This window comes from Anabrus simplex, chromosome 1 (assembly GCF_040414725.1).
Source record: "Anabrus simplex isolate iqAnaSimp1 chromosome 1, ASM4041472v1, whole genome shotgun sequence".
NCBI lineage: Eukaryota > Metazoa > Arthropoda > Insecta > Orthoptera > Tettigoniidae > Anabrus > Anabrus simplex.
The window spans coordinates 445059625-445074872 of record NC_090265.1 but is presented as its reverse complement, the minus strand read 5'-3'; the positions used below and the strand labels follow the sequence as shown (position 1 = coordinate 445074872).

The window sequence follows — 15248 nt, the reverse complement described above, 5'->3', positions numbered from 1 at the left end:
CTCCTCTCTTTAAAAACTTGAAAAGTGTGCTTGTTGTACAGTGGTAAAAAGGAAGAGAAGAAGGTAGAGGATTGCTGTCCTTGGTCAAAAATTAGTTGAGGTTAGAAGACCAGCATTCATATAGGAATTTGGCGATTGTGTTTTCTGCCTCTCTTCTTGCATTTCTGTTGTGGTAAAATGGCGTTTTAACTTCGTACAAACAACGATATTTCTGGTATTCGTCCAGTAAAACACCTCCTTAGTCCACCCGGATCCTGGCATTTTAGAAAGAAGTGTTTGTTTACAATCGAGCTTCACAATGTTCTCAAGACGTATCGCCAGCATCATCGTGATGTCAGCTTCGCTGATTGATTCGTTTCGTAAAATTAATTTTGATGATAATGATGCTTGTTGTTTAAAGGGGCCTAATATCGAAGATCAACGGCCCCAGGGGTATCTTATCGGCATTGATGATTACTATAGCAATCCAGAACAAATTCAATACAGATGACGTTGGTAGTTTATGAAGTAATTGAAAGGAACTCCCTAAAGAAGTTATGAAACGGAATCTCAAGAAAGGAGAAGTTTGTTTCGTACAGGAAAAGTTGATGGCTCTCAAGTGACCTCTTGTATGCACTGATTACAATGGTATGGAGGTTGTTTATCTAACCGATCAATATATTGTTACGTATGCCACTACAAGGAAGAGGCTGAAGAAATATTAGGAGAAAATATTTAGACATTCACTGGATTTCACTGTGTTCAACTCCTTCACAAAGGAAAAAATGGAAGTAACTACACTAATCTGCAGGTCAGAATGAGCCTTATACAAAATTATACAGGATCACCTCCTCTGGAAGCTCTTTCCCTGCGAATCATATGGGCACATCCGCCAGATCTTGCAGCAAGATTCACAGAAAAATGTTTCCCTGAAATTAATCCCCCTTTTTAAGTCAGGGCTTAAAATATTTAGGTATAAGTCACTGTATAAATGAAATTCAGAGTTTTCCTATTAGGAAAAAAACAAGCTCAGGATCATAGTACAAAAACATTTAGTATGTTCTTGTACAAAGTATTGAAACATTACAATAACAAGATTTTTCAACAATTAAATACATTATATTCAAGTAAATATTTCTCTTATGGTCCTTCTATAGTTTATTTTAGCCCAAGATTGCTTTAAACAAGTAATTAAACATTTTCTTCAATCAGGGAAATCTATCCCCACCTGGGTGTGCGCCGGAGTGTACCGAGCTCCCTGCTTAAGGGGTTCAGCCGTAGAGAAATTTGAATAAATGTGCAGTAGTGTAGATTTCAACTGTCAGGTAGGTGGGTTTTTAAAATCAGATGGGCTCCAGCAGTGGCAAGCCGCTCAGGCAGCTGGTAGGGAAATGAGATGCTCCTGACAAGTCTTTTGATGGTGATTCTGGACTTTTCGGAATTCTGACAAATGCGTTTTTGATCATTATAAAACCATTCATTGTCCATATTACATTTCATGAAGGATGCATTTCTTCGCACCATAATATTCCCAAATGTTCATTATTTGAATTATTTACCGCCCAACCACCTCACTACTTGAAAAGATAAAGCGTGCTTTCTATGTCGCAGTATGCCAGAAGAGATACAATTACAATGCTATGGCATCGCTGCTAACCTGAAAGGTCAGGAAACAGTTTAGCCTTCAATTTACAGCACTTAATTTTATTATTTGAGTATTCCTTGTTAAACTCATACCTGCCAACTTTCAGAAATTTGAAATAGGAAGACTTAATTCATGGATTTCATCACATGTATTGCGCCACGATGTAGGTGAAGAAAGAACAGGAAAGAAGGTATCTACAGATACAATGCCAATTGACCATTAAATTTAAAATCTTAAACTAAGAAAACATAAACATGGTTACAAGAAAATGTACCTAACCATTCTCATTTATGACACATACATAAGAATAATAATATTTATATCACACCGGCACATGCAACAAAATGCGTAATAGTTCCGTTTATTAGACTGTAAAATGAACGGAAATTTAATGTTATAGATATCTCTGAACAATTGGAGATAACGTTTGTTATGTTTTTTGGCCACAACGTGAAAATACCAGAAACTATCACTGACATAACTCCTTGAAATACATGCAACTCATTACAATTAAGAAGTAAGAATGAATACAAATGCAGAGAAATACGCAAAACTACCACATACAAAACAGATCAATGTGTCCCATACATTATTAACATACAATTTTGACAGGGAGGAAATGCACAGAACCGCAAGAAAAAAACACGTGGCCTACAACTCCAACGAAACTACACACGCAGAAACAATGTTAACAGTGCGCGAACCACGCAATAACAAACTCATTTTTTCGTCTTGATTAACTGAGTTGCTAGCACGCACTAGCCTCTCCTGCTTGTAGGACGACTTCCGTCCCGAATCCCCAGTTGTAAAGTGTACATGCTGCTGTGGTGAGCGGGAAACACGATACACGAAGGCGACGGACGATACACTCGTGAAACAAACCATCAAATAAATACACTTGAAAATGAGGTTGCATAAATTACACAAGCACATAAGAATTTATCCTTTATGCTAGGGGAAGATTATTGACCGACAGGAGGTTATATTGGTAAAAAATAGGAAGAAGCAAGAATAAATCGGAAAATCGGAAGAAGAGTTAAAAAAACGGAAAGTTTCCGGGTAAATCAGAAGGGCTGGTAGGTATGTATATGTCACACAAAAATTTTATACATTCCCAGAAAGAGTAAAAATTTCCTTGAGAAAATAAGTTCAGATTAAAATATAAATACAGTAGAACCTCGATAATTAGAAATCGGTTAATTCAAAATCCCGCCTAATTCGACGAAGCTCTCGTTCCCGGAAACATGAGATACAATTTTGCATGTTATTTCAATTGTTTAATTCGAAATACGGATAATTCGTAATTCGAAGTACAATGTTGGTCCCATTACCGAAATGCAGACTTTTAATTCGAAACTGCCTTTACATTTTAAAACAATAGTATGTTACAGAGTAATTTCAACTCAAAATTTATCCGCTCCGCGTCATAATAGAACGCGCGTTCCGGAACGTGGAGGGGTAGCTTTCCGCACTTACACTCACTTCGGTGGGTCTAGAGTGCGCTTCACGATTGCTGAGTTGAATGAAATCGGAATTCTTTTGTGTTCAACCTTTTAAGGAACGCCGTAATATCACGCAACAGGCAGTGTGCGGGAAAACAGAATCCGCGAACACTGGTGATGTCGACAGTTGACGAAAAAACGTGGCAAATATAATAAATTCGTAGGCACCGAACAATATTGTCATTGCCGGTGAAACTACATTGCTTTATTTTAATGCGAGACCAAACGGTCTTATGGTTTTAAAGGAGAAATTGCCAGCCGGGAAATCGTACAGTGTGAGGGATGGGGGTCATAGTAGTGCGTTGCAATTAGAGATGGGGAATCTGATTCTTTTAGAAGAACCGATTCATTTGAACCGATTCACTAAAATGATTCGTTCATTTAATTCGTTCATTCCAATCAAATACTTCCAATACCACGTGATGGAGAGCCGAAAGTAAACCATGGACTCAGATGAACCATTCCGTTATGTTCTTTATAACTGCTACTGCTTTACGTGTTTGCAGGTTACAAGAAGTGAAATGTTCAAGGTATAATAATAATAATAATAATAATAATAATAACTGATAGCATTTTAACAAGAGTAATATCCTTTTTAGAGGTTACAGTAGAAAAATGCTACACAACTGTCTGACTAATCCTTTTCAAACTTAAGTAGCTATCATTCGAAACTATATGAGAATCGAATTTGAAATTTATAGTAGATATGAACATTTTTGTGGCCATGTTTCATGCGTTAGTTCACGAGAACAAGAACGTGAACGGGAACCTTGAAGTAAACTTAACCTAATATTTCGCAACGAGCTGGAAGTTGAGTGTATATTAAAGTTCCGAGCAGTATGCGACTTGAAATTACGTGATAATTTCTTATTTTAAAAAAAAATTTCCTGTAAGGTTAGGTTAGGAGTATTTGACTTGTGGACCGACTATTAGTTCAGGTTAAATAAAAAATAACAGAGTCGTTCTTCACAAGTAGTCATTGATTCAAAAATGGTGGATACCCGATTTGGCGATATAAATCAGAACGAACGAGGAACCAAGCAACGAGTTGCCGCGTTGCGGTGCTATCTCTCGATTCAGATTTCGATTCACAAACGAGTCGATTCATTTTCTTCACTGAATCATGATTCAATCGTTCAGTGCAATGATTCGTTCATTTTGAACCACTCGTTCAGAATCTCCCCATCTCTAGTTGCAATGCACATGGAAGCGAGATACTTTATCCCCTCGTCATACGAAACTACGATAAGCCACAATGTTTTAAGAGCATCAGTTACTTTCCATGCCAGCACAAAGCATCTATAATAAAAATGCAAACAGTAAAGAAATCCAAAAAAATAATGCATCTGCACAGGGGAACCGGCATAATTTATCCTCCTCTTTGAATTGTGCAATTTTTTCTTTCGTTGCGTGAGGTTAAGTTTGTCAGTGATTTATCCAAGCGCATTATTTGAACATTGTAAAAGCACCTTGTTGGATACATTTCGGAAATAGTTTTTTCCATGGCATTTGAAAGGTTTAAATGAATCGAGGTGATTGCATGTATTAATGGGTCTTAGAATACTTCGTGACGCGGCAAGTGTTTACATTTCTGAAGTACGAAGGAAGTGCCATGGCGGGAAATCGTACAAGGATCGTCATAGGAAAGTTCGATTTTAAGGGCATCGGGTACTTTCTGTGTAAATACAAGGCATCTAAAATGCATACAGTATAGTAATCCAATTAATAAAGCACTTGCACATGGGAGCGAGCATAGATTTCTCCTCGTCTTTGAATCGTGCTTTTTTTTTCTTTCTTTCTTTCGTTGCGTGAGGTTATGTTTACCAGTGAGATATCCGAGTGCATTATTTGAATACTGTAAATGCACCTTCTTGGATAAATTTTGTAAATAGTTCTTTTTTCATGGCATTTGAAAGGTATAAACTGTGAATCAAGGTTAACTGCATGCAGTAACGGGCCTTAGAATATTTTGTAACGCGGCAAGGGTTGGTACTTCTGAATTGCGAATTGGCGGTTAATTCGAAATCACGCAATTTGAAGTCCGATTTTTTAGTCCCAACGACTTCGAATTAACGAGGTTTTACTGTATTATATACGATACACAATTTTGCCAGCAATGTATGATAAACGTTTTGACCTAGGAAGAGGAGACAGAATGGATTTGCTTAATCTACAATATAACCATGTTTCCTGAATCCATCAGTCATAAAAGATAGGTATCCCTAGTACCGTTTCCTTTATTAACCTTTTAAATAGAATTGTTACAACTCCGCCATTGTCCGGTCCCAAGTCGGAATGAGAAAGGAGGAGGGTTTGCTGGTCTGGCACCCAGCTGTAAACTTGCCAACGCCGAGTGTTGGGCGGCGGGACAAAACCCGACTCCCTAAGGGGGCCAACGGCTTTGGGTGAATGAGCACCTTTAGGTGGGGTGGTGTTCCCCACAGTGGAGGAAATGCCACTGTAATCCATTATGCAGCGCCTGTTCTCCAGGTTAGGGGCGGCTCCACAAGGCGTCTGTACTCCAGAGGAGCGGTCTCATTATCACCTCACTGGATCACATCCAGAGTTGTAATTCGAGACCTAGTCCCACACAAGTGACACCTTGACAGTCAACCATGGAAGGTCTTTTAAGAAATACTCCACCGGCTGAACCAAGAGTTCAGAGAAGGCAGCATTGGGATACGGTGGGCTGCCACTTAAAAGATACCGTGAAGTCAGAGGCATGGAAATACCCTAGTACCATATACACGAATGAGACAAAGCCAAGAATCAAACCAAAGCAGATAACCTACTTCTCTACACACAACATAAACTCACTCATGCAAACCAGTAAACTAAAAGTGATCACTGACATAATGGACCAACACAAAATTCTTATCATGGGATTACAGGAGTTAGAAACACTGACCAGGATGCCTTGGAATCTCAATGATACAGACTTTTTAAAGGTATACCCAGGAGGAGAGTGATGAAGAATGTCCCACAATTTGGAACAGGATTTTGCGTCAGACTTAAAATAATAAACTCAGTTCAAGAATTCAAATCACAGTCTCCACGACTCCAATGCTCACCGTAAAGGCATCTAATAAAATCTCTACTATAATAAACGCCCATGCTCCCACTAATGATAAAAACAACTTCTTAAACAACCATGAGGAAACAGAAGAATTTTGGGACCTACTGGACCAGACCATAGACATTGGAAAATGGCCAGCACACAAGAAAACAAATAAAAATGAAGAGAGATTAGTTGACCCGTGTAGAAACCATAACTTAATCTCAAAATCTACATGTTTTAAGAGAAAACCTCAAAAACTCAAAAAAACATGGAAACATCCTGACTACACTAAAGGAGAATGGCAAATGGATCACATCTGCATGACAAATACCACCATAAAGAGTTCTACGACGTCAAAGTCTTCCGAGGGATAGACAAATGTTCAGATCACTACGTAATTAAAATAAAAATTAAACTCACTCCCCAGAGAAGACAACAAAAGCAAGCTCCTAAAACTAAAAGAAAAATAAATCCTACCCAGCTAATCAACAATGAAAATCACCAAAAGGCAACTGAAAAAATAAAAATCACAGATAAACTCAAAGACAACCTCAAACAAACTGCAGAAGACCTGGCTCCAATTAAAGCATGTAAAAAAACACCAATGGTGGAACAGTGAATGTGATGAAACAGTGGAGAAAAGACATCAGACATGGCTATTACATCAGTCCCAAATATCAGAAATATCCTATCAAAATCTAGTAAAACAAAGAAAAGAAACTACCCAGTCTTAAGAATAATAAAAAAACAGCATCATAAGGAGACACTGCAATTAACTGAAGAAGAATTCAATACAATTCAATCAAGGGACTACTACAAAACCTTCAAAAAACAGCTCCAAAAATATGAACTCCCGACCCTACTGATGGATGAAAATGGTAAGCAGGCTCATACCACAGACAATGCAGAAATTCTGGCTAAATATTTCAACAAGCTTCTAAATTGTGAGGAACCTACAGAACTCTCAATAAAAACACCACAGAGAACATCAATCCTCCCCCCACAATAAAGGAAGTCTACCAAGCACTGAATAAACTAAAAAACTACAAAGCCCCAGGAGAAGATCAGACCTTTGCAGAAATCTGGAAATATGCAGGAAGATCAGCAAAAGTTGCCCTCCATCAACAACTTGTCTCTAACTGGATTAAAGAAGAACTGCCAGAACACTGGACAACAGCCCTCATTTACCCACTGCACAAGAAAGGAGACGAAATCGACCCTAATAACTACAGGGGAATCACACTCCTAGACATAACATACAAAATATTTTCAATAATCATCCTTAATAGGGTAAGTTTACAACTTGAGAAAGAACTAGGAGAATATCAAGGAGGTTTCAGACCCTGGAGGAGCTGTCGTGATCAGAGAAGAAACAGGAGATATGGTGATATTTGTAGATTTCAAGAAAGCTTACAATTTCATCCATAGAGAATCTCAGTTTAAAATTTTAAGACACCTTGGACTACACCCCAAATTAATAAATATGATAAAACTGACTCTCACTAACACCAAATCAAAATCAAGTTTAGGTGTGCAACATCAGAGTCATTTGAAATTAACACATTGCTGACCGGATGCTTGAGCTTGTCACATACCCTCTGGACTGGACATCTTTCTACTAAGCATACTAGGGTGCACTTGATTATAAACATGTACATAAATATTAAACCGATCAAGATTTTATCTTTAAAGTTGGTATGAGTACTCCACCAATGCCCCCAGTAGTACTTCAACATATCTAAGATAAGCAAGCAAATGCATGTTAATTCAACAACACAACAGTAATGTTTACATCGTTGTCGTCGTCAGAGTCACTTGAATAAAAAAGAACAATAGGTAAATTACGGCGTGTAGAGGCTTGAATATCACTTCCACTATCACTCTCACATTCAGTTTCCACTTATTCATTATTACTATATCCATTTGAACGATCATCGGCATATAATTCTTATTGTCGTCAGCTAACACCGCATTCCGCGGGCGCTCCATCTTGTCACTGACTGAACCGACAGAAAGAAAGTCGACGTTTCGAAACTAAATCAAAGAATAAAAGAGGCCGTGAATAAAAGAAAAGTGGCAGATATACATCTACAATTTATTCTACTCAATGTGCAAGTTCGAAATAGTTCAATATATGGTCAAGAGATGTCACAAAAAGACCGAAAACAATGTCGTGAATAAAACCGAGATTTCTCGGGGCCCGTCACCTACCGCTGGCGAGCGTACTACGAGATATCTCGGGGCCCGTCGCCCATGTGTTAAAACTGGACTACGGCAAGGAGATGGGCTCATACCACTACTATTTAATTGTGCTCTAGAAAGGGTAATGAGGGAATGGTTTAAGAAATGTCCCCCAGATATCAGAACTTCAAAACTTTGCAAATAAAATTGGCCTCAAAATATCATTTAAAACAACAGAAATTATGCCCCAAACACCAACACAACTAAAAGAAGTTACCATAAATGGCAATAAAATCAAAATAGTAACTCAATTTAAATACCTTGGAGAAGTAATAACACATAACGTATATTAAAAAATCTCAATCCAAACAAGAACAAATAGATTAGCTAAAGCACAAAAATTAACATAGGATATCTACAAAAATACCAGAAAGATGGACAGTGGCGGATAATACCTAACAAAGTGGTGTAAAAAGAGCTAAAACCCATTACAGATACTATGCGTACGAGGAGACTGGGATTCTATGGACATATCATGAGGATGCAGGATTCAAGACTTCTGAAACAATTAGTACAACACAATCTTGTTTCAAAAAATACCACAACAGGATGTAAATGTATCAGAGAAGTAAGAGAGGATCTGAAGGAAATAGGCCTTACAACAGAAGACACCACAAATAAGATAAAATTGAATAAAAAACCTCAAGAATACAAACCTCCGCTTTACCCTTAAACGAAACAAACCAACAGCACGTATATTTTCAACCGAAGAAGCGGCATGGAAATCAGAGCGCCTGAAGAAATACTGGGAGGACTGCAAAGCCCGAACAATCCCTTCAAAGAGACCTGAATGATAGACTGACTCAAGTGATCCTATGCGGTCATAAAAGAAGAAGAATTGTTACAATTAAGTTAAGAAGAATTCTCCACTTGGAATAAAGTAGAAGTGATAGGAACAAATGGTGCACTGCATACGACTGATTTTAAAATGGAGATTAAAAAAAAAAAAAGATCAAACCTTAGTATATCTACAAAATGAAAACTACCAACGCTGACTGACTTCTAATTATATGTGTGCATTGAAAATGAGATACATGACTAAGAAAGAATATATTTAGAGGCAACAGCTATGCTGCATGACGACTTATTTTACTAAGGGGATCCCTGCCACGAAAGCCAAGCAATGCAGCTGAGGATATCATCATGCTGACAAAGTGGCACTCTGGCATTTGCCAGCCATCTAGCTGACAGCAGTTGTCTTGGCAGGTCCTGGCCCTGATAGACTGTTGTGCCATGGCTTTTATGTTTTTATTTGGTTTTGCTTATTAATATATATTCTTCTCAGAGTACAACCCATGGCTTTTCATACTTGAGATGAAAATGTTTCTAATTTTTTTTTGAGTTTTGCATCTTTCAAAGAGCTATGTAGTGAAACATTTTTGTAACTTCGATAATCAGCATAAAAATTAATTTACAGTCGAAACCGGTTAAGACGTCCCTCTCTAGCGCGTTTCCCTGGTTATTACGTCATTACTCCGAAGTCCCAGCAAGTTTCCTATTAAATACTTGCAAAAGAAACCTGGATAACACATTTACTTCACTCTTTAGTGCGTTTGAAATCCCCACCATAAGAAATTTAAATTTCCCGTGGACATTGCACGCCAGTGACAACTGGCCTGGGCGAGGATTTGGTAGAGAACAATTTCACAGCTCCAGAGCGCAGTTGCGTGTCGACCTACAGCTGCTGGGAGCGGCAGTCGCAAGCCAGTCTTATTCTCTTTGCGTCTGATATGTTGGTGCATAATTTTACGTTCGAGAGGCCTCTTTTAGACGGTGTGGGTTTGACCTGCTTCTGCGCTTCACTGCCTAGGCCTAAACTAAGAACCGATTGTTCAAATAAAATCCTTCAGACGACGCAGAGGCAGAGAATAGTCGCAGTCCTGCAGTAATTTGTTATTGGACGTTAGTTTTTATGCATGTCATCATACACAGTTGATCGACTATGCCCGCGACATCAGTACTGTACTGTGACATGTATCACAACCCGATAGTGTACCTATAATATAGTAGAAATGGATTTAGGTGATTAAAAAAAAAAGAGGAGCTGCTCTCACCCATTCGACATATTTATTTCTCATTTTCAATTCCAAAGTTATTCGTGTGCTTTTTTCTTTTCCTGTGCGATTTACAGCGGTTGTTATGGAATCCGAAATAGACAGTGAGAACTGAATAACTTTAATGTTGGAAATACCAGTGGTCTCGTATTTGGGAAAGTATGGTATCATTCAGATCCATTATTAAGAGAGTATCCTCAAAATTGTACCCATCTTCTCTAACAAAATGTGAGACACAGCATGCTAGAACTATTTTTGTATTTTTTTAAGTGAGAAGGTAAACAAAGACGATGATGGTCCATATTCATTAACTACACTGAAAAGAGTGTTGAAAAGGATCTTTTGGAAAGCGCGGGGAGATTCACATCACTCGACCTGCTGTGTGTGCAAGTCAGCGGAAATGGGTGCACCTGCGCATGCAGATGGGAGTTTTACTTCCGTGCCGTCTGAAAGAGGCCTGAGTGACTTATGTAACAATATACGTAAATTAGACCTACTGTACTTACGTATACAGCTGACACGTTCGTGTTTAATTTTATGTTCGCAAGTGAATTGTGTAACAACATACGTAAATTTGCAGGCCATTCAGTTATGGAGAAGAAGAAAGTTAGACAGTTTATAGATGAAAAATTGAAGTTGATTGAGAAAATGGATGCTAATTCACACATGAAACGTGTGCAAATCTCCCAGATGTTAGACTTCCCTACGACAACTTTAAACATAATTGGAAGCGACGTGTATAGATCACGTTTCTAAGAACATTTTTCCTTTGATGTTTTACTGTGTTGGTGTTAATAACTTTGTTTATTTCATTAATTATAATTATAAACACTTGTTTGTTTTCATCGTAATTATTTTTACGTTCAAGCCTAACCTTAAATTTAACAGCGAAACTGATTTTCATTTTTTAGCACGTTCCCTCTTTATGACTTTTTTTTCGGTCCCCACAAAAACGTCCTAACCAGTTTTCACTGTATATTACTCCGTCAGTTGAGTATTATACATACCATATACCTGAGTGACAATATCACCTAGCTGGGAAACGATAATGGCAATGTTTCTTAACCCAATGAGCAGCATTGCCGTCTATTTACGTTCTCGAAGTTTGCGCTTGAACAGCACTGCCAACTATTCACTTTTCATGTTGAATGTTTTAAATTTTTTCGTGACATTGTACTGGCAGGTTTATAGAACAAAGTTGGGGGATATTTGACATGTTCAGCGAACATTATTCCATGTTTTATCACATCTCGTATGCTCTGTGATGAAGTTCTGTCGAAGAATCTGTAGTCACGCAACCTAAATTCTTACGCAATTTTTCTATTCCTTTCAATATTTTTAGAAAAATATTTTCTATGCCACTGATTTCAATTAAATTGAAGGTATCAGTTATGTACCATACGTGTAAATTATGTAAATTTATTGGTGGAGAAAAGTTAGAATTAAAATAACTTAAAATTATTTTTGAGATCAAAATTTTCAAGAAAAACTCACTCCTGGTGGCCTGTGAGTGTCACCAAAAACTCGTGGATCAAAAGGTTAATTTGACATTGCCCACACACATTGGTTCTCTTATCTTTCTTTTTCTAATAGTTTTTTTTAACTCTACAAAGGAAATGTGCATCAAATCCTTACCTAACAATGTTTATTTTGCTAGTTGGACAACGACTTTGTTCAATATCAGATCTTATTAAAACAAGAGAGCGATGTTGATAGAGAAGACCCACACAAAAATATATTATGCTTGGTGAACTGTGTCTTCTATACCAACATTTGACTGCATCCAAACAACTCCTCAGTTCAGAACATCATCAATGAAAGTTACAAAGTGTGATTACTAGACATCTTATGTGGAGTTTCAGAGCGTATCAGGTCCGAGAGGTTAAAGAAAGGGACCGAATGGGATGGTTTTACTCACATCACTTTCCTCTACCTTACGTTTCTTATGCTTCTTATGTTTTTTGTGCTTTTTGTGCTTCTTGTGTTTCTTTTCCTTCTTCTTTTTTCTTTCTTCAATTTCAGCATCACTATCCTAGAAAAAATAAAAAGTATATTATATTGTGTAACATTCATAACTATTAGAAGCCTGTAATAGAGAAGAATCAAAATCTATTTGAAAAAGAATTACAGTAATTCCTCGTGTATTAGATCCCCCCCTTTTTGTTCACTTTTATAGCCACAGTAAGTCTAATATGGGGTAGCCTCCATTTCGTGCAATGAACACATGACTTCCGGCTATAAAAAACTCTAAATTATTCTTTAACAAATTTATGATTGTATTCTGAGTCTTGCTGGCTTACTTGGTTGGAAGGCAGTACCCAAAAATGTAAAAAGTAAAAAATAACAATAAATATATATACTGTAAAAATAATAAATTGGTTTCATTTACTCATACATCACATCATTCATTTCATCTCATTAACTCCTCTGATAAGGTTGACAACAGAAAGGGTATCCAGTCATAAAATCTCACTATAAAGATTCTGGTCACTTCTTACCCAACCCCAGAAAGAAACAGGGTGAGGGTTGGACATACGAGGACGGTTTGAAAAGTTCTCGGAATCACCACTAGATGTCAGTGCTAGAGCAACGAGGTTCCCGCACAATAATCATACATCCTTTGTGAGCGAACACGTGGCACGTCAGTGCTCTAGCTGCAGGAGTGTGGTAGTGACGACTCTTTGTTGTTATTCCCGTGTAGTGATTTGTGAGAATGCAAAAAAACTGAGAATCGAGCAGTGATTAAATACTGTACTTTGTAAAGAAAGGTATGAAAGCAAAGGAAATTCATGCCGAGTTTCAGAACACACTGGGGGACTCTGCTCCTTCATTTTCAACTGTTGCCAAGTGGACCAGCGAGTTTAAATTTGGTCGGGAGAGCTTGGATGATGATCCGTGTAGTGGATGGCCAAAAAGTGTTACGACCCCAGAATTTATCGCAAAAGTGCATAAAATGGTCATGGAGGATCGTCTACTGAAAGTGTGGGAGATTGCTGAAGCTGTAGGGATGTCTTCTGAACGGGTATATTATATTTTAACCGAAGAATTGGGTATGAAAAAATTATCCGCAAGATGGGTGCCGCGGCTCTTGACATTGGACAATAAACGCACCAGATTGGAAATGTCCGAACAAAGTCTGGCCCGTTTTCAGTGCAACCAACAAGATTTTTTGCGCTGGTTTGTGACTATAGATGAAACTTGGGTCCACTACTATACCCCAGAGACAAAACAGCAGTCAAAGAAGTGGAAACATGCTGATTCACCACCACCAAAGAAAGCAAAGGCAGTGCGTTCGGCCGGAAAGGTCATGGCCTCAGTTTTCTGGGATGCAAAAGGCATTCTGCTGATAGATTATCTTCCTACTGGCCAAACAATTACGGGGCAATACTATGCAAACCTCCTAGACCAACTACAGGAAAAGATACGCGAAACAAGGCCTGGTTTGGCAAGGTAAAAGGTCATCTTTCATCAGGACAACGCTCCGCCGCACATAAGTGTTATTGCCATGGCAAAACTTGATGAACTGGGGTACGAATTGTTGCCACATCCACCTTATTCACCTGATTTGGCACCATCAGACTTTCATCTATTCCCCAAGCTGAAAATTTTCCTGGGTGGACGGAGATTTTCTACAAGGGAAGAACTGACAGGCGAACTGCAGAGGTATTTTGCAGGCCTGGAGGAATCTCATTTTCGAGATGGGATCAAGGCATTGGAACATCGCTGGACCAAATGCATTAGTCTACAGGGAGACTATGTTGAAAAATAAAAGCAGTTCCACCGAGGTAAGATACTTAATTCTAGTACATTCCGAGAACTTTTCAAACCATCTACGTACAGTACAGTTTTATTTATCATATTATGCAATATTAATACAAAAGAACGAAAAAGAACTTGATGCATACCTGCCAATTTTTGAAAAGGGCTATCAGTAAAACTCGCGCGACAAAAAATCTAACGATTTTCGACGTACCCTGGCTTGATATATATGTTGATACCCATAGGGAATCTGAAATATTTGTCCCGAATGAATAAATTTATAATACCAATATAAATAGTCCATTTTTGTACATTATAAATTTTCCAGCTAACTCATTCCTGGTGGCCAGCATTTCGGCCTCATGTGCAAGGTTGGGCTCATCAGTTGGTACCTAGCACACCTACCAAGACGCTGGCTAGTGCATACCGTGGAGGCCACTGCGTAGGCTACTTGGAGCCACCGGCAGTGCCAATGCACTATGAGAGACTTTGATCTTTACCAAAAATTGATGCCTGCTTGGCTATCAGATGATATAGATGTTGAGAACATGTTTTCGTAGTAAGTGCAATGACACTCACAGCAGTTGTTAACTCCTTAGAACAAAAGGCTGAAGTAAACGATTACTTAATTTTAATACTATGTACTGAAATAAACTAAGAATGTGATACTACTACTTCTCAAGATACAGTGGTGTGCATAACTAATTTCAGAAGTTAGGTTAAGTACTTTTGCGTCTTGTTAAATTTCAGAAAGGCTCTTCCCGTGTAAATTTATAGTGAAAATGTTGTCATTATTCTACAGGGAGCTTGATATACCTTTTCATAATACGTATGCGGTAAACCTAGGTTAGGTGATGCCGTTTGAAGTAAGAAAATGGAAATGTTTGCCATGAGCCTCTGAAGTGATGCTATTACAATTTTTAAGAATGAAACTTAATATGCGCGTTCAGACTACTGGAATTAGAAAATACGTGCTAATGAGTAAGCCGCTGCTTGGAAAACCTCCGCAA

The 15248-nt window shown here is 38.1% G+C and overlaps 1 protein-coding gene across 3 annotated transcripts in view; it reads right to left on the bottom strand.

The window, feature by feature from the left end:
* Srrm1 (Serine-arginine repetitive matrix 1) overlaps positions 1-15248 on the bottom strand; it is a 638713-nt gene that overhangs the window by 88188 nt on the left and 535277 nt on the right. For all 3 annotated transcript variants that reach the window (XM_067135198.2, XM_067135197.2, XM_067135199.2), the window contains one exon: positions 12398-12511. In XM_067135198.2, the coding sequence (XP_066991299.2) occupies positions 12398-12511 (114 nt within the window). The remainder of the gene's footprint in view (positions 1-12397; positions 12512-15248) is intronic.